General features: G+C 50.4%; 1 protein-coding gene and 1 pseudogene across 1 annotated transcript; one reads left to right on the top strand and one right to left on the bottom strand.

Annotated features, from left to right (window-relative positions):
- The first annotated feature begins 5999 nt into the window (after positions 1 to 5999).
- FOXS1 (forkhead box S1) lies at positions 6000 to 6980 on the top strand. The gene has a single exon (XM_006881423.1). It carries the CDS (start codon positions 6000 to 6002, stop codon positions 6978 to 6980), a length of 981 nt encoding a protein of 326 aa, XP_006881485.1.
- A 135-nt stretch (positions 6981 to 7115) lies between these two features.
- On the bottom strand, positions 7116 to 15281 carry LOC102867627 (annotated as a pseudogene).
- Positions 15282 to 19392: the final 4111 nt, after the last annotated feature.

Genomic DNA, 19392 nt, shown 5'->3' with positions numbered 1-19392 from the left:
TGGGCTGGGAGATTGCACAGAACTGAGAGAAACTTTGAAGCCCCAGAAGCAAAAACTTTATTGGCTTAGAGCCCAAACTACCACAGCAGCTGCTCTTTGGGAGAAAGGTGGGCACTCTCCTCCCATACCATTTAGAACCTTTGAACACCTGCTAGAGGACTGACTATCAGTCTGTTGTAATTCGATGGCAATGAGCTTGGGGTTTTTTAATCCTCAAAGGGACTCTGAGTTTCCAGGTATTTCTGCTCAGCTGGTACTAGTCTTGAGTCCCTGATCTTGGCCTGAACTTGGTTTTGGACCCTAGCCACTGAACCACAGCCTATTGGTGCTGAGCAGTAAGATACCCTGTTTACCAGAACTGAAGTAAGCCCCTGGAAATAGCCCCCACGCAGAGGCCAAAGTGGAAGCCAGGAGCCCAGGCCTCCCCAGGCCTTCGTGATCTTTGCAAATTGTAGAAAATATTTGAAAGCTGGACGGAGGAACCTACAACTACAAAGTGGTTGCCTTGCCTTGTCCCACCCTAAATAAGAGACTGTTTTCTGCTTAGTTTGTTAATTTATAGATATTTTTATACAGATGCCAACATCATAAATCTCATATAACAATATATCAGTAAATAATTTTTTGTTGTTAAGTGCCATTGAGTATGACTAAGAAGCAACCATATGCCAGTGCCATGCTCATCGTGTCTGACGTACTTGAAGCCATTGCTGCATCAAGTCCATCTCATTGAGGATCTTCCTCTCTTTCACTGACCCTTCACCTTTCCCAAGATGATGTCTTTTTCCAAAGAATAAACCCGCCGAACAACGAGTCCAAAGTATGTGAGATGAAGCGTCACCAACTTTGCCTCTTAGGAGCACTGTGGTTGTATTTTCTCCAAGACCTATCTGTCTTCTGGCAGCCCATGGCATATTCAGTACTCTTCTCCAGCATCACAAGTCAAATTCTCCTTCTGTGACCTTTATTCATTGTCCAGCTTTCAGGTGCATAGCAGGTGAATGGAAAGACCATTGCTTGAATTAGGCGCACCTTAGTCTTTACATTTTTAAGAGGGACAGCATGATTCAACAAACAGAGGATCAGTCAGAAATTTTAACTTTGCAAATGTTATGTCCTGTATGTTTGTTAAAACACCAAACAAGGCAAATATGTTTTCTATTTTGTTTTATTAATTCAACAAAGCAGTTGCTCCATTTATTGAAAACTTACTCTGCCAGGCCAGTGATGGGCACTGGGCAGAGAACAAAGCAGCACGGATGCGACACACCTGGGCCTCACAATCCATTTTCCAGGGGGGACCGGTGACTGTCCCCTCCCCTGTGCCTCACCTGCAGGGAGTGATGTTAAGGAATCACAGGACCCCGTTTTAAACACCAGCTCTGACACAAACTAGCTGTGTGACCTCAAGCAAATAACTTCTCTGCAGTTCAGATTTTCTTTATTTCTCTTTTTAAAAAAATATTTGAGGGGAGCTCTGGTGGCCTAGTGGCAAGAAACTGCACTGCAATCCCAGAGGAACACGGTTCGAATCCACCAGATGCTCTGCCGGAGAAGGAGGCGCAATCTCCTCCTGTACCAGTCAGATCTGATTTGACGGTACACGCACACACACACATACACACACACAAATATTTGAACAATGAATGAATGGAAGTACAAAGTCTGTAAATTTTCATTAAAATTAATAATAATAACAAATGCAATAAAATATGTGTCTTCTTTTAGGTGAAAATACACATAGCCAATCGTACCTCATTAACCGTTTCTACCTGGTGTTGGTTAGATCCCTCAAGTGTGTTGCCATTCTCTTTTTCCAATATCTTGTTGTGTAGTATTGTGTTCCTTCCTATCTCTTCTTTTTCTGTGTTCTGAAACAGATTGGACAGATTGGTGTCAACTCTTCTGTGAACCTTTAGTTGAATTCTCCGGTAAGGCTCTCTGGGCCAGGGTACATCTTTGTTGTTGTTGGGATGTTTGTTTTGTTTTGTGATTGACAGTTTGAGCTGTGGTGTTGGAGAAGAGCGCTGAACATCCCAGGGATGGCCAAGGGAATGAACAGATATGTCTTGGAGAGAGTACAGCTGGAAAGCTCCTTGGAAGCAAGAAGAAGGGAGCTCTTTTGGCCTAGTGGCAAGAAGCTGTGCTGCAATCCCAAAGGCGCTCAGTTTGAATCCACCAGATGCTCCACTGGAGGAGGAGGGGCAATCGTCTCCTGTGCTAGTTGGATCCAACACAACAAGGGGTGGCGGGAAGAATGATGAGGCCTCACATACTTTGGACATGTTGCTAGGAGGGGCTATTCCTTGGAGAAGGAAATGATGTTGGGAAGGGTGAAGGGTCGGCGATGGAGAGGAAGACCCTCAACCAGGTAGACTGACACCGTGACTGCTGCAATGGGCTGTTGTGTGTCAGGAAATGTGAGGATGGCGCAGGATAGAACAGGGTTCAGATCTTTTGTTCATAGGGTCACTATGAGTCGTACTCGACTCGACAGCACCTAACAACATCTCTATTTATGTTAGTGTAGGTAGCAGTTTCTAGAAATATGCCCGTTTTTCTAGGTTTTTAAATCTGTTGGAATAATTTGTCATAGTTTTTTTGTTACCGTCTTTATCTCAGTTACTTCTGTTGTACAATCATCCCATTTCTTATTTTAACTGTTCGCATCTTCTCACTTACCTCTTTTGTTAATTTGGTGGATGGTTTGCCAGTTTTGATCCTCTCAAAGAACCAAGTCATGGTTTCTGTTGGTTTTCTGTTTTCTATCATGTTATCACTTTTGTAATCTCTACTCAGATTGTCTCACCACCTTTGATTTAGATTTACAACCCCATAAACTCTTCATCAGTACTTTAGAGGTATTGTTATCAATTTGATCTGATCTAGAAAATTCGCTAAAAGCTCAGTCTCAAGGCACATTCTTACATTATATAGCTAAATGCTTGTCACAGCTGTTGTTATCTTGAAGACAGGAAGTAGTTTTGATATGTTGTTGTTAAGTGACATCAAGTTAACTGCAACTCGTTGCAACCCTGTGAACAGCAGATCTGAACCTTGCCCTGTCCTGTGCCATCCTCACGATACGTTTGAAAATTTTCTCAGGGCAACGGATTCACAGATTTGCGCGTCCTCGGTGAGTTAAGTCTGAATTCTGTACGAAATTTTAATTTTTTTAAAATTTATTGTTATTTTGTGTGTACCATTAAATCAGATCTGACTGGTACAGGAGGAGATTGTCCCTCCTTCTGCAGCAGAGAATCTGGTGAATTCAAACATGTCACCAATGGGATTGCAGTGCAGCTTCTTGCCACTAGGCCACCAGACCTCGCCGAAATTTTAATTTCTTCTCCACATTTCTCCCCCTTTCATTCAAGATTCAACAATTGGGTCCTTGATCAAAATGTTCCATAAAGGTCGCTGGATACCACCCAGTTCTAGTTTCGTGGCAAAGGAGACAATTGTTTATGGAGGCAGCCAGACCTGCAACTCAGTTCTTTCTCTGACTCCTGGGTCTCCTTTCTCTCTGCTCCAAGAAAACAAAGACCAGTTGTTGCATTTTAGATGGTTACTTGCAAGCTTTTAAAACCCCTGCCACTACTCATCACACTACAGTGGGGGAATGTGTAGAACAGAAACTAAAAATAATGCTAGGCCAATTGGACAGGCTCACAGAATGATAACCTTAAGACTTCAAACCAAGAAAACAAGGACCATGACATGTTTCCTTCCATCTAAGTAGTTTCTGTAACTTCATCCTCTTTTGTTGTTGTCCTTTTTCAAATTATAATTAACAAAACATTTACCATGTAGCCCTTTTTCTGGTATAAGACTTGATGGTATCAGTTACATTAGTCAATTTGTATAACCATTATCCTGAATGGATAACAATTTTTCCATCAATAAGAAGGAGCCTTGATGGTTTACTGAGCAACAGTAACATAGGCAGAAATTCACCATGAACTTCCTAGGAAATGATTCCTTTCTCCCTCCCCATTCCCACCCCAGCTAACCAGGATTAACCATTGAACTGTATGTATTTACTGATTCTTGTTATCTCTTACGAGTAATGTTGTTATGAATCATTGAGTTGGAACCAACCCATAGCTGGCCCTCCAGTAGGTTTAACAGACTATAAATCATATGGGAGGAGACTGACCATCTTACTGCCACGGAGCAGCTGGTGAATTCAAACTATGTGCCTTTGGGGTTGGCAGCACAGCTCCTTACCACTAAGCCACCAGGATGAGGCCCCAAGATATCTGCGCTTTTGTGATGGACCTTATTTCATAAATTTGTCATTTTAAAAAAAGTTTTATATTTGTTTGCTTACAAATTTCATGTAAATGTTTTTCACACTAGTCTTCATTCATGTTGTGCTTCATACAATCATCTCCATGTGTTGCGTTTTATAAAAATATCACCATTGGACCATGCCCATCATTACCCTGTCTTTTCAGGTCCCCACCAGATCCTTCCCATTTCCTTCACGCCCTTCCTCCACCCACCAAATTGTGCAACTCTGTGGTTTCACCGCTACTCATCCTCACCCTTCTGCTTCTACCCATTCCTCCCTTGGGTCCCCATACATGTTTTACTAGTTATCCTTCTATTTTTACAATAATGGTCTTAAGCAGTATTTGTCCTTATGAGTCTGAGTTAGTTCACTCAGCATAATCCTCTCTAGTCCCTCCCAATTTATGTAGTAATTTTCAAAATCATTGCTCCTGAGTACTGCATGGCATTCCATTGTATGAATGTACAAATTCTTCATTTCTTAAAAAGAACCAACAAAGGCCTTGGAGCAGGGTAAGCCTGAGGGGAGGGTGTGGAGAATGGAGGGAAGCCGGCCTGGTATGGAGCATGGCACCCAGGGGGTACACGCTGACTTGGGGTGAGAAAATGGGTGTATGTGAATATGAGAACGAGCGGTCCCATTTTTGACCTGTCCAGCCTCGGCTTCCCTGCACCCCGGTGCACCCCAATCTATAGCAAGAACCCATAACCATGTCTAAACCCCTACTGAGTGCTAGGCTCTCCAAGGGCACTGGATTCTGTGTTAAGACACCTTTTGTAGAACTGAGGCTCAGCTAGCGTGGACAGTAGTGGCCTTGCTGAGAGACCTCCTACCCTCAGCTCTCCACCCAGTTGGCTGTCCTCTCCACACTGTTCACTAGAGGGCGCCAGGGTCACAGCAGAACCATCCAGGTGCCCCTCCCCGCAAGCACCGCAGTGCTGAGGACAGGGAATGGTGTGACTCCTGGACTCTGTCCTGCAGGGAAAAGAAAGCCGACCACTGGCCTGGGAGGAGGGGGTGGGAGAACGAGGTGTGGAGACCCGAGGGGCCTCTGGTTCGATCCTCACTTTGCCTGGGATTTCCAGCTGTCCAGCAGCTTAGCCCGGGATATTCTACCTCCCTCAGCTCCCATCCACACACCTCTTCCTCTTCTCATCCTGGGTTTGGACCTCTCTGTCCTTCTGTCTCCTCTCTCTCACAGAGAGACTTCTAACTTCCTCTGTGCACTATTTCTCCTCTCTCTCTTGATTCTGTGTCTCCAGCTGCCCATAAACATCTCTCACTTGTCCCTCTCCTTATGTCTCGACCTCTCTATGTCTCTTTCCCTCTCCCTTCTGTCTGTCTCTCCCCCATCTCTGTCTGTCTCTTTTGGCTCCTCTCATGGTCTTGTTGTCTCACATCCTGTCCCTCCCCAGCCACCACCACCCAGTACATGTGGGCTGAGGGTCTCCATCCCCACCCCTCCCTGCACACCCCTGGCAGCTGTTCGCAGCTTCCCAGCCCCGGCCTCGCGGGCCCTCCCCTCTTGGGCCTCGAGGGAGTGGGCCCCTGGGAGGAAGGGAGGGCAGCCGGCAGGCCCACCCCTTTTTGCCTTTCCAGGCTGGGAGGCCGGGCCAGTAGGTCTTTTAACCAGGCTGGGCAGGCTGTGGAGGCCGCCAGCCCTGGACGCAGCGCCTGGCCCCGTGGTCCCAGCCCAGCCAGCATGCAGCAGCAGCCCCCGGCCGGGCCCCCAGCCCTCTCGGCGGAACCCACCAAGCCCCCCTACAGCTACATCGCCCTGATCGCCATGGCCATCCAGAGCTCGCCTGGCCAGCGGGCCACCCTCAGTGCCATCTACCGCTACATCATGGGCCACTTCGCCTTCTACCGCCACAACCGGCCTGGCTGGCAGAACAGCATCCGGCACAACCTGTCACTCAATGAGTGCTTTGTCAAGGTGCCCCGCGACGACAGGAAGCCAGGCAAGGGCAGCTACTGGACGCTGGACCCCGACTGCCACGACATGTTCGAGCATGGCAGCTTCCTGCGCAGACGCCGGCGCTTCACCCGACGGGCAGATGCCGAGGGGGCCAAGGTCCCTGCCAGGGCGCGCCGGGGACCCCTCCGGGTCACCAGCCGGGACCCAGGAGCCCCTGATGCCACCGCTTGCCAGCAGTGCCCTTTCCCGTCCGAGCAGCCAGAGCCCAAGGGGCTAAGTTTTGGGGGTCTGATGGGGGCCTTGCCAGCCAGTGTGTGCCCAGCAACCACTGATGCCAGGCCTCGGCTGCCCACGGAGCCCGAAGAGATGCCCACACCCAAGCAGGCAGGCCCGGGGGAGCTCACTGTGGCCACGTCGCCCTCCCCATGCCCAGTGTTTGGCTTCTCTGAGCCTGAGGGTTTGGGCAAAGTGCCTCCACCCATCTTGACCACTGAAACAGGCATTGGGAGCAGTTACCAGTGCCGGCTACAGGCCCTGAATTTCTGTGTGGGAGCAGACCCCAGCCTTGAGCACCTCTTGGCCGCGACAGTCCCCTCCCCTGCTTCCCCTTCCCCTCCAGCCTCACTCCGTGCCCCGCTGCCCCTGCCAGCTGACCCCAAGGAACCCTGGGTTGCAGGCAGCTTCCCTGTCCAGGGAGGCCCAGGTTACCCACTGGGGCTGACTCCCTGCCTATACCGGACGCCAGGAATGTTCTTCTTTGAGTGAAGGCTGCCTGGCTTCAGATGGTCCCCACGGGGGCTGTGCCTGACCCTGGGACAAGGAGCACCCACAAAGAGCTCAGCCCAGCAAGCCAAAAACAGCCATGCCTGGAAGCCAGGATCCAGCTGAGTCCTCAGGGCCTCAGGACAAACTTGGGGGTGAGGGGATGCAGGTGGGCCCCTTGGGGTTGACGCTGTGGCTCTCAGGGCCAATAAAGCCAGAGTGATGATGACAAGCGTCTGTCTGCTGGATGGCTGGGAGCTGGGGACTGGGGTGCCGGCTTGTCTGGGGTGATGATGGTTATAGAATAGGCTGGGGCGCGAGGCAGAGCACCAGAGCTTGAAACCTCCTGCCCAAAGCCTGCTCCTGCTGGGAATTTTCTCAGGGAGTTTCCCAGGAAAGGAACGAAGAGAAAGTGGGGGTGGGAGATGGGGCAACCAAGAGAGGCCTGGCAGGCAGAGGCAGGCTGGCCTTTGGGCTGATTCTACCACCCCAAACACTGTGGCGTGACTGACTTGGCACCACTATTATGAGCACCCCTGAGAACAGTGGCCATTCGTGGGATTTAGTCACTTCTGGGCATATTCTATCGGGGACTTGTTAACTTATATTACATGCGTGGAAACAGGTTCGGTGAATTTGGAGCTCATTGGTTCCAGATTCACAGAGAAAGTGAGTGACAGTCGAGAGGAACCCAGGTCCAGTCTGTGTGACTCTGACACCACGCAGGCTGCCTCCTTCCTTCTGCACCCCCCCCCCACCTGCAGACTGAGCGAAGACATCACCAGGGGGCCAGGCTCGGCCCAGAGCTGCTGGCGACACCAGGGAGAGAGGGCTTTCGTGAAACCCTACAATACTGGAGCTCAGGAGGCAGCCCCTGCCTGTTACACGGGAGCCCCGGTGGCACAGCGATTAGGTGCTGTTGCCTGCTAACTAGAAGGCTGGTGGTTTGAACCCACCCAACAGCCCTGCAGGAAAAAGACCTGTTGACCGGCATCCACAGAGATTACAGCCTGTGTGACAGGCCTGCTCTACCGCGTGAGGTTGCTGCAAGTCGGGATTAATGCGATAGCACATAGCAACAGCAACCCATTTTCCAGACAGGGAACCCAAAGTTCAAAAGGGCTTCTTCTCCTTTACCTGTCTGGGGTCTCCCCTGAAATCCCAGCTCTCTGAGGGTGCCTGTTGATCCTAAGAAGGCACTTCTCTCATGGGCTGTTCTGGATAAAGCTTGGAATATTTAACTTTCTCTAGCTACCCCTCAGGTAGAAGCAGGAGAAATGGGGGTGTTCATGGTCCCCATCAGAGGAACAGACACAGAACCCTGAAATCTTACTCTCCCATACCTCCCAGTACCAGGAGAAGCTGAAGCAAATTATTCCCTTTCTCTGAGCCTCACAGTCTTCCCATCTGTATCATGGGTATAGGAAGAGAAGAGGGCCTAGGGTGCTGGTTTCTGATGTAAATACTGAGGAGCTGAAGAATCTTCTGTCCCTTGAGGTGAAAAGAAAACTCCAGGCACCCGGTGGCTGGGACCCTGTCCTTGGGCAACCTGGTCCTCTCAAGAGGCCCTCCTCCCTCGGCAGGCAGCCATGGACTCAGCCTCTGCTGCTCTCCGCCCTCGCTGGTCCCCTGGGGCCCCGGGAGGAAGCAAGCCTGCTGCACAGCCCGAACCGTCTGGTTCCCACAGACTCCAGGGCCAGGGTGGAGGGGGACCTGCGGGTGGGGCTCACTGCAGCCAAAAAGGGCTGAGAAAAGGTCTAGTCAAAGGGTCAGAGTCTTTCCCCTCCCCTGGCTTGTCAGATCATATCCTGGGACCCACCAAGCATGGTGGAAAAGTGAGGGAGGGTCTGTCCTGTCTTGCCTAGACAGCTTACCTGTCTTGACCTGGAGGGTCAGGGAAGTATGGTAATGTGAGGCAACGGGCCCTCATGCATGGGTTTGTCCTGGAGTGTAAACGCATACGGGTCAGTGTGCTTCAAGGAGGGGGAGGGTGAGAATAATTATGGAGACAGGCAGACAGATAGACAAAGACAAGCAGACTCAGGGAGCAAGGTCCTTTTTTGGCTATGTCAGGGAGGGAAGTGTCACAGAGCTGGTGGCCTCAGCCCCTACCCGGTCTGTGCCCAGGGGACTTGCCCAGCTGGAGGAGTTCAGGCCTTGGTAAGTCAGTCACAGTCCACGGCATCCTGCCCAGCTCACCCCCTGAGGAGGCTTGACATCTGAACTGGGACAGAGGGTTCAAGGAGAAAGACAGGGCCCCGTCCACGTACCCCCACCTCGAGGAAACAGGCAAAAGGGCCAACCACCCCCAGGTGCACAGATTCCGCGTCCCTCTCCGGCTCCCAGTATAGTCTCAGTAGATGAAGACAAAGTCCCTCAGGTTTACTCTGCAAGCAGGCTCAGCACCTGCTCCAGACTTGCTGTGTGATGCTGGAGCAGTACCCACCTTCCCTGGGCCTTGGATTCACTGTCACCCTGGGCAGCTAGACTCTCTGGGCCTGGGTCCCCAGGGAGGGCCTGACTCCTGGGACAGCCAAGAGGACACAGACCTGGAGAGCTGGGCTGGGAGGCCCAGATGCCATGAGCTCATCTTGCCCTCTGTTCTTTGCCCAGTCCGGGGACCCCACCCACTGGGTTTTGCTGCACATATTTTCCATAAACAGCCAACATTCTCTGGCTCCTGCCTGGCCTCCCCCACCTGGGTGTGTGTCTTGTGGCTGGGAGGCAAGGGGAGAATCAGAATGTGTATGCTGACAGAGTACCTTGGCACAGACCAGAGAAGACAAGTGACGTGCCCAAGGACACACAGCAAGGAGGCACCAGAACTGTCATTATAACTCATCCATCACACTCTTACTGCTGCCTTCATTTAGGCCATAGGAGCCCTCACATTTGCCTTCGCCTCAGGGACCCCTCCCTCACTGGAGCTGTATCCGCCTCCAGGAGGGACCTTGGACTCCCTGCCCAGCAATTCAGAGCTACAGAAAGGTGCCGAGTTGCCGGGCTGTGTTGTTAGATGCCTGGTCCAGTCGACTCTGATGTATGACATGCCTCCCCAGGTCCCGAGGAGAACTGCTCTACTGGGTCTTCGAGGTTGTGACCTTCCCCAAGTGGATTGCCAGGCCTTACTTCTGAGGTGCCTCAGGGGTTGCTCAGCACTTAAGCGCTTCTTCCTCTGACCCGTCCAGAGACTCCTACGGATTCCTTAGGCCTTGTAGAGCCAATTGGAAGGCTCATAGAATATTCCAGAGGTTCTTAATCACAGCTGCTGAGATTCCTGAAATAGCAGAGTGAAAAGGCATCTCCTGATACCCAAAGCCCCACTATGACCTCAAGAGGTCAGGTGTCAGTTTGGGCTTGTGCACCCCTATCCAGGAAAGGGGTGCTGTGTCTTCAGAGGCAGCTCTGAGGCGCTGCCAGGACGCTCTTCACCAGCTGGTCCTTGGACCCTTACCTTCCCCCAGGTTGGATGGCAAGACCTTCCTGCCCCTACTGGCCACCCACCCCCAGGGTTGGGCCTCCAGCCTGGTTCCTCCACCCAACGTCTTATCTTACGCGTGCCTGCCCACCCACTTCCTTCCCTGGTTCGTGGCATTCCATAGCCCAGAGTTCAACCCTCCTTCCCACACAGCAGACACTACCTCGGTCGGGGTGGGGAAACCCTCACGCTCCAGGGTGGGCATCTGGAGGCTGCCATGGGGTGAGGAAGAAGGGGGAGGCGGTGCTGTCCAGCCCACGTGATCACTGCGGGGAGTGGCTGAACTCAAGACCCCAGACCTCTGCCCGAACATCCTCTCCCGCACACATGCCCGGCGTGTTGTAGGTCAGGCTGTCAGAGGGCACGCTGGCGATGGTTATGGCAGGAGCTCTGGGGCCTCCCTGCCTGGGTTCAGACCCACCCCTTCACTGGGAGACCCTAGGCAAGCTACCACACTCTACGTGTCCCATTTACATGTAAAATGTAAATACTTGCAGTTCTGTGAGTTAATTAATATTTGTAAAGTAGTCAGGAACAAGGTCTGGCAGGTAGAAGCTATAATGTGCTTTTTAAATGAAATAAGCATCTATGTGGGTCCTTGGCATTTTTCCATAACTTAATTTGCTGCACTCTCAATGTCCATCCATCATATGTGTAGGAGAGGTTAGCAGGAGACAGGAGTGAGAGTAAAGCCAGGCTGTGAGTTCACTTCCTTACTGTATATGACTTGGAGAATTGGCTTTACCTCTCTTCTGAGTCTTGGTTTCCTCATTTGTAAAATTGGAGTAATGATTCCAACCTCCAGGACTGGTGTGTGAGAAGCCTGCATGCTACGTGTACAGTCAGGAAATGGGCATGAAATGGGAGTCACAAACCTTCACCCCAACCCTCAAAGCCCTTCCTTTCCACAGGGCAAAATCTCCCTCTCCAACAGTCCAGAGTTGTCCTGTTCCACCTCTGCTGGTAACAGGGTGGTGATTCAGAGGCAATCAGTGGGTCAGAGACTGAAAACAGCCTGGAGACCAGTTAGTCACATAGTTGACCAGAACCCTGTCCACGCCCCCTCCGAGTAGCCCAGTTGGCCTCCTCTTTACCTCAGACCTCAGGTCTGTTGGTCTCATTGAGATATGAGTGAGAGGTTGACCCTCTGGTGCGCTAAAGATGCTTAATTCCTCTTAAAAATTTCTTCTGTCTCTAGACTTTTACCTGGTTGTTCCCTCCAACTAGAAAACCCTCCTTGTAGCTTTTTCCTCATCCTAGTGGTCAGATAAATGTTACTTCCTCAGAGAAACCTTCCCTCTCGCGCTCCAGCGCTCCAGTTCAGAAGCTGTCACCTGTGCAGGAGGAGCTAGCCCATCTTTCTCCCTCAGAGCAGCTGGTGAATTTGAACTGCCTGTCTATGAGTTGGCAGTGCAACTCCTTACCACTAGGCCACCAGAGCTCCCAATGAGAAGCCCCTACTGACTCCCCATCTCTGCATCCTATTTGTTTCTGTCACAGGGACCTGTTGCAATGCAGAAGTAAGCACTTGTATGTGGGTTTGTGGGGCACGGTGTTTCTTGCCTTTGAATGAAAGCTTCCTGAGGGCAGGGGCTGGGTTTGTCTTTGTTTTCTCCACTTTCTTCACAGGTTGTTGTTGCTATTGTTGTTGTTGTGTACCCAGTCGGAATCAGCCTACAGTTGACCCTCTGGCGGGTTTTTAGAAGCAGTAAATCACACAGAAGGAGATTGCCCATCTTTCTCCTGTGGCGCAGCTGGTGGACTTGAACTGTGTGCCTTCAGGATTGAGCAGTTTCTTGCTATTGGGCTACCAGAGTGCCACTCCTTCATGTAGTTGTTGTTATTGTTATTATGTGCCTTTTAGTTGCCTGCGACTCATAACAACCCTGTGTACAACAGCCTTAAACCCTGCTCTATATCCTGTGCCAATCTTATTGTCTCTGATACACCTACCCTGATTACCCCAGTCACTGAATCAATCCTTCTTATCAAGGGTCTTCCCGTCCTGTGCTGTCCTTCCACCCTCCCAAGTATGATGTCCCTCTCCAAGAACTGGTCCCTCCTTTCAACATGTCCAAAGTATGTCCGACAGAGCTTCAGAAATCTTGCCTCCAAGGAGCAGCCTGGCTTCACCTCTTCAGGACGGACTTGTTTATTCTCCTAGAAGTCTATGGTATATTCATTACTCTTCTCCAGGCATCAATCTTCTTTTTATCATTGTCCAGCTTTCTGATATGTAGCAAGTAATTGCAAAGACCATGACGTGTATCAGGTACACCTTAGTCTCCAGACTGACATCATTGCTCTTCAGTACTTTGGAGAGGTCTCTGACAGCAGACTTTCCCAATGCAATTCATCTTTTAATTTCCTGGCTTCTGGTACCAAGAGTGTTTTCTTGATGTGTTGAGCTTCAATCCATATTGAAGGCTGCAGTCTTCGATCTTCTGCAGCAAGTGACAGATATATTGTATGAAAACAACCAAACAGCCCTCTGTAGTTGACTCCATTCTGATTCATCACAACCCCACTTGCTTCAAAATAGAAGTGCCCCTGGGAGGGTTTTCTTCACTTCAATCTTACAGGAACAGATTGCCAAATCTTTCTTCTGCAGCACTTCTGGGTGGATTTGAAACAGCAACCTTTCCATTAGGAGCTGAGAGCAAACTGTTTATACTTCCCAAGGGACCTTCCTGTGTGGATGGAGTCACAGTCACCTGTCCACCCACTCATTACTGACCATATCTCCAAGGACCACCCCCCTCGGCTCAGGGTTCCATCCCAGCCTCACTGTGCACTTTAGTTTCTTCTGTCTGAAATAATCTCACTAACACAACTCACTCCCTCACTTTTGTTCCAATCACCTCCGCCCCTACCCCTCATCTCCTACATACTAAAAATTCATGTATTCCAAACAATAGACAAAACTCTGGGGGACAAACAACACCAGGCAAGCATTCCAGTCCTTAGAATAACCGACCACATAGCTAGTGTCAAAAGAGCAACATTTACCCAAGGATAAAGCCCTGAAGGCAGAAAGGAATAGACTAGAAAGAATAATGGAAATGAGAACCACAGGGAGGAAGTGGGGGAAATGTGGTTACATTGTGAGTAATGTAATTAATGTTACCGGGAAAAATGTGTGTGAATTATTAAGAGAAAAACAAACCTGCTTTGTAGACTTGTGCTCAAACCACTATTATATAAAGAAGAAAACAAAAGTGGAACACTCATAAGCAGCACCAGACATTTTACCTGCATGACCCTTCATTTTCACATTGACCTTGGGAAGCAAGCACTATAATTACCTCATTTCCCAGACAGGAAACTGAGGTCCAGAGAGGGTAAGTCAGCAGATTTGAACTTCATTCCATCTGGCCTGGAACCCAGCCTGCTGACGTGTGAGACCGGTCTCTTTTCTCCCCTTCCCACGGCTCTCACGTCCTGTTGCCATGGAGCTGACTCTAATTTAGTCTCCCCACATCGGCAGGGTAGAACCGCACTCCAGTGGTAGGTTTTTCAGAAGCAGCGCACCAGGGCTTTCTTCCGCAGTGCTTTGGCATACACTCAACTGCCAGTCTTTTCGGCAAACAGCAGAGAATGGTCCTATCTACACACTCAGCACCCCAACAGTTCTTACAGCTGCTCTTACAGAGACTCCCCTTCTTTCTTCTACTCTTGGAGCCCACACAGGGTCAGCTCCCTGGCTACAAGGGGTATTACTGTGTCCCTCCTTTGCAGAAGAGCAAAGACTTCAATATAGATTACATCTCAACATCAAGGAAACAAAAATCCTCACCGTTGAGCCCACAGGCAACATCATGACAGTTGGAGGAAAGATTAAAATTGTTTATGATTTCATCTTGCTTAGATGCATAATCAAAACCCTTGGTACCAGCAGCCAAGAAATCAAAAGATATGTGTTACATTGGGAATGTCTGCTGTCAAGGACCTCTAAAGTGTTAAAGAGCAATGATGTCAGTTCAGAGGCTAAGGGGGACCTGATTTAAGTTATGATCTTTTAAATTATTTCCTGTTCATCTGAAAGTTGGAAACTACTAATAATAGAAGAAAAATTGACACTTTGAGTAGTGGTGTTGAAGAAGAGTATTGAATAGTCCATGAACGGCCCAAAGATCGAATAAATATGCCCTGGAGGCAATGGTGGCGAAATTTCATCTTACATATTTTGGGCATGTTGTCAGAAGGGGCCAGTCCCTGGAAAAAACATCATGTTTCAGAAAGGTGAAGGATCAGTGAAAGAGAGAAAGACTTTTTTTTTTTTTATGGTGAGAAAAACGTGTAAAAATTAGCAAAACTACACTCAGTTTAGATAATCCCAATTTTTTGGCAACATCCAAAGCATCACAGTCAGGAATAAGTCGAACATAGGCCTTCTCTTAATCAGGCTTAATCACGGTGTTGACCTTGGCTGCATCAGTGTCATAGAACTCCTTCACAGCTTGTTTGATATGGTGCTTGTTTGCCTTGGCATCCATACTGAACACAAGTGTGTTGTTATCTTCTATCTTCTTCTTGGCTGACTCAGTGGTCAGGGAAACTTGATGATGGCATAGTGGTCAAGCTTGTTTCTCCTGGGGGCTATTCTGAGGGTATTTGGACTGCCTTTGCAGTTTCAACATCTTGGGCCACCGGAAGGTGGGAGACATGTGGATCTTCTTCTTCGTTTTTTTGTGGGTTTTTTTTTTTTTGGGTGTGTGGTTGTGGATTCCCTTCAGCACAGCCTTCTTGGCCTTTAATGCCTTTGCTTTGGCTTCTGTTTGGGGAGGGTCAGGGGCTTCCTTCTTTATTTTTGGTGTTATATTCATAGAAAGGACAAAAGGGAGACTTTCAACGAGACAGATTGATACAGTGTTTGTAACAATGGGCTCAAGTTTAGCAGAGATGGTAAGGATGGCATAGGATAGGGCAGGGTTCAGATCTGTTGTTCCTAGAGTCACTATGAGTCATAGTCAACGCAATGTCACACAGCAAAAGCTTTTGCTCAAAACCCTTCCATGACTCCCTATTGCCCCTGCTTCAGGCACTCAGCCAGGCGTTCAAGGCTCCTGCTAACTTCTCCTGACTTATCTCCAGCTTCACGTGCAAATCACACCAAGACAAGCTCCATGTCTTTGAACATGCAATTCCCTCTGCCGGGAACACTCCTCATTCTTTATCTGGAAATCCCCACATCCTTAGCTGTTCTACGTGGGTGCCACTTCCTCTGGAGAAAAAGAATAGAGGCTAACGTCTCCTTCATATCCTTTCAGTTTCCTGGGCTCCCATCCAGTTTCACCTTGATCCTCGCCCTCCTAAAGCAGTTGGGGAGACTTCACAGTCCCTGGGGACAGGGACCATGATTAATTCACTTCTGGGCTACAGTTTAGGGTCAGGCCCAGACCAAAGTAGAACAAGGTGTTGGGAAATGACTGTATGTACTGAAATATTGTCTACTTTGCAGCTCTACCCCACTGCTCATTGGCTGGACGATCAGAAGAGGTGTGATTAGGGGCTCCCCCCCCCCCAACTTCTTGTGCCTGTTTCCTCACCTATGGAAATGTAGTTAATGAAAACATCCACTCTGGAATTGGGATGCCATGAGTTAAACGTGGGAACACTTGCTACAGCGCCTGGCACATGGCTCCCTAAAGGGAAGAAAGGACAGGTGTGTGGGCAGCCTGGGCCAGGTGGGCACACCCCTCGGGACAGCACTGCCTGCCTCACGCCCTCGGAGAGGCCCTGTCACTGACAGAATCCTTTCCCACCACTCTCTATTGGGTCCAAGGTGACCAGTGGAATTCGAGGCCACTCGACCCAGACAGGAAAAGGCAGCGTCACCAGCCCTGGCGTAATCCAAACCAGATGTGGCCTCAGTGGCTTCCAGGCCCATGGGGGTGGTCACTGTGGACCTGGCCAAGACCCAGAGGCAGGAAATGGTCTTGGAGGGAGCTTTCTGGCCTGAGAGCAGCGGGAGGAGCTGCGTCATGAAGGGTGTTAACTCTTCTTAGTCCACAAGGGGGGCCCAAGGCATTGTGTGGGGAAAGTCAGGGCCCTGGCCCCGTGGGGGCACAGAGCACCTTGCAGGGGGATACGGCAGCGTTGGTGTTGGGATGGGCACTTGGGAGTCTGGCACTGTGGTGGACAGGGAAACCAGGCTAGGGGCAGAAGTGCAGGGCCCAACACCCCCCGAACGCTCATGGCACCCTGGGAACTTGTAGAACCCAGACTCAGAGGCTTGGCCCCAGTCCTTGCTTGGACCCTGCTCCAGCTTGGCAGCCCCAAATCAGCCATGAATTCACTGCTGCCAACAGGATGGCTCCTGGGGTGAAAACTATCCCACCCTCCTGCAGTTTCCAGGAATGGGGGCTTTTGTGTGATTAGTGGAGCTGGGACCCAGCCCTACAGCCCTGCAGAGGCCCATCTGCATGCATGAGATCCTGCCCCCACTCCTTACCCTGTGTGGGCTCTCAGAAACAAATTCTTCCAGAACACTGATCCTCGAGTCATATGTTGAGATTCTAGTGCCCATTTCCAGGGGCTGGTGGGGCCCAAAGGATGTACCTGAAGAGTCATAAGAGCCTCCTAAGAGGTGCCCTGTGTGAGGAAGGGGCCCATACAATGATCAGTCACGGTTCTGGTGGGCAACTCAACAATCGGCTGTGTACCCTGGGCAAGTCACTTTCCCTCTCTGAAACCATTTCCCTACCTTAAAAAATGTGGCAGTTGGGCACCACTATCTCAGCCTGCTCTTGTGGCCTAGTGGCAAAAAGCTGCACTGCAATTCCAAAGGCACGTGGTTCGAATCCACCAGTTGCTCTGCAGAAGAAATGTGGGTAATCTCCTCCTGTGCAATTCACTGACTCTAAATACCCTCTGGAGGGTCAGCTGTGGATAGGTTGTGACTTGATGGCACCCAACAACATCTCAGCCTGTAAGAAACTCTGGAGGTCTAGTAAATTAAGTATTGGGTTGCTAACTGAGATGTCAATGGTTCAAGCCCACTATTGGCTCCTAGGGATAAAGATGGCAGCCTCCTCTCCTGAAGATTTACAGCCTTGGGAACCCAATGGGGTGTCACTGTAAGTTGGAATCAACTCAGCTGGCAGCGGTATCCCATCCCGTAACTGTTAACAGTGACCCCAGGAGGGGACCAAGAAAAGGAGAAGTGAGGCTGTCGTCCTCATATTATAGAGGAGGAAACTAAGGCTTTTGCTGGGAACTGGGAGTCCTGGGTTCTAGTCCCAACTGAGGCTGAATCTGCTGACAGGCCTTCCCGGTTTGGCCTCGGTTTCCCTGGCTGGATCCAGGCTCTGGCCGGACCTCCTCCCTGCCTCTTCCCCCACCTCGGTGACTCATCCCTCATCATCATGCTGTGTGGCCGAGTTCAGCCTGGGTGGGGGCCAGCGAGGCCAAGAGAACCACTCAGGAAACCACAGGCCTGGCCCAGCTGGCAGGTGGCAGAAGGGCGGGGGTTTGGGGATTCAGCCTGGAGGTCCTGCCCAAAAGCACACTTTCCACCTAGATCCCAGGCCAGGCTCCTCAGGAAGGAACCCTGATCCTGGCCTGCAAGGGCCAGACTCAGGCCTGACCATCTCCCCACCCTCGTCCCCTTGTGGCATCTCTGGTAGCAGGACACTGTACCACCTGCTGGAACAGGGCAGGCTAGGGCTGAGGACCTTCACTGCTGAAGGAGGCAGGGCACAGAGTGGTGAAGTTCAAGGTCTTGGTTTATGGGCAAGGGTAAACTTTCTCAGCAGGCAGCCAGTGTTTTGGTTAAGAGCAGGGGACCATCTGGGCACAAGGGCTGGCTCTGCCAGGGATGGCTGTGTGACCCTGAGTGAGTACCTGCCTCCTGAGGCTTGGCTTCCTTCCACACTCAAAAAATGGTGATAATAAGACACTTGAGTGCCAGGTCTGTGTGAGAATCAATGTCTCAGGCCCAGGACCTGTACACAGCAGGTACTCAACACTCATGCACAGAATCCACGTGCTGATGAGTTCTCCAGCCAGTTCTACAGTGGACCCACCCAAAAGGTCTACCAGACACATGCACCCCCATCAGCGTTAGACGCTCCTGCCCTGTGAAATGACCCCTCTAGCAGATGGCACTTCCCTGGCCTTGAAGACATGGGGTTTGAGAATAGTTCTCTCCGAAAGGCCTCCTGGGAGACCTGGTCATTACAGGACAACAAAGTCACCCCAGTCCTATCCATCCTCCCATCCTCCACTGGAGAACTCTGCTTTCTGCTTCTTGTTCTGGTGAAAAGCAGGGTGGGTCACACCAGAGATAGAAAAGAGTAGGTTCAAGCCTGGGCCCTGACTTGTTGCACTTTCCAATCCCTTGCCTTCTCTGAGCCTCAGGGTCCTCATCTGTCACGTGACAAAGGTGCACTTGTGTCACTGCTTGCATTGACTGAAAGTGTCCCCGTGCTAAGTACAGGATCAAACAGCGTGCCAAGATTCAGTATGTCCTGTTACAGCCTCTGCCTCAGTTTCCCACGTTGTAAAATAGGAATAATAATAGTATCTATCTTGCAACATGGTTGAGAAGATTAAAGGAGTTCATGGAGGTAAGAGTTGAACACACAGTAATCACCAGTAAGTGTTGATTATTGTGAGCTCCCTCTGACAGATGAGGAAACTGAGGCACAAAGCCGAGAAGCCACTTGCTGAGCTTACCCTGGGTCATGTGTCACTTGGGGGGGGGGTGGCCTGGAAACCAGCACCTTCAAGGAAGAACACACTAAACCCCAGCACTGTTTGGTACTCAATGTCTACTGTTGTCAATAACTGCACACAACAGACACGAGGCAGCCGCATCCAACCTGTACATTTATTTACAAGGCACAAGCGGAGAGCAGGTGGAGGGGTTGCCCGATGGCCTTGAACTTCTAGGCCTGCTGGGCCGTCATGCGAGGGCCTTCTGCCTGCTTGGGT

The sequence above is a fragment of the Elephantulus edwardii genome, unplaced genomic scaffold, assembly GCF_000299155.1.
Source record: "Elephantulus edwardii isolate Elephantulus edwardi_28Jun2011 unplaced genomic scaffold, EleEdw1.0 scaffold00015, whole genome shotgun sequence".
Taxonomy (NCBI): domain Eukaryota; kingdom Metazoa; phylum Chordata; class Mammalia; order Macroscelidea; family Macroscelididae; genus Elephantulus; species Elephantulus edwardii.
Note: the sequence above shows the minus strand (reverse complement) of the source record. Positions and strands in the feature narration are given on the sequence as shown.

Excerpts from the sequence above, each read along its gene's own strand:
- FOXS1 (XM_006881423.1), top strand. The coding sequence starts at position 6,000 with ATGCAGCAGCAGCCCCCGGCCGGGCCCCCAGCCCTCTCGGCGGAACCC.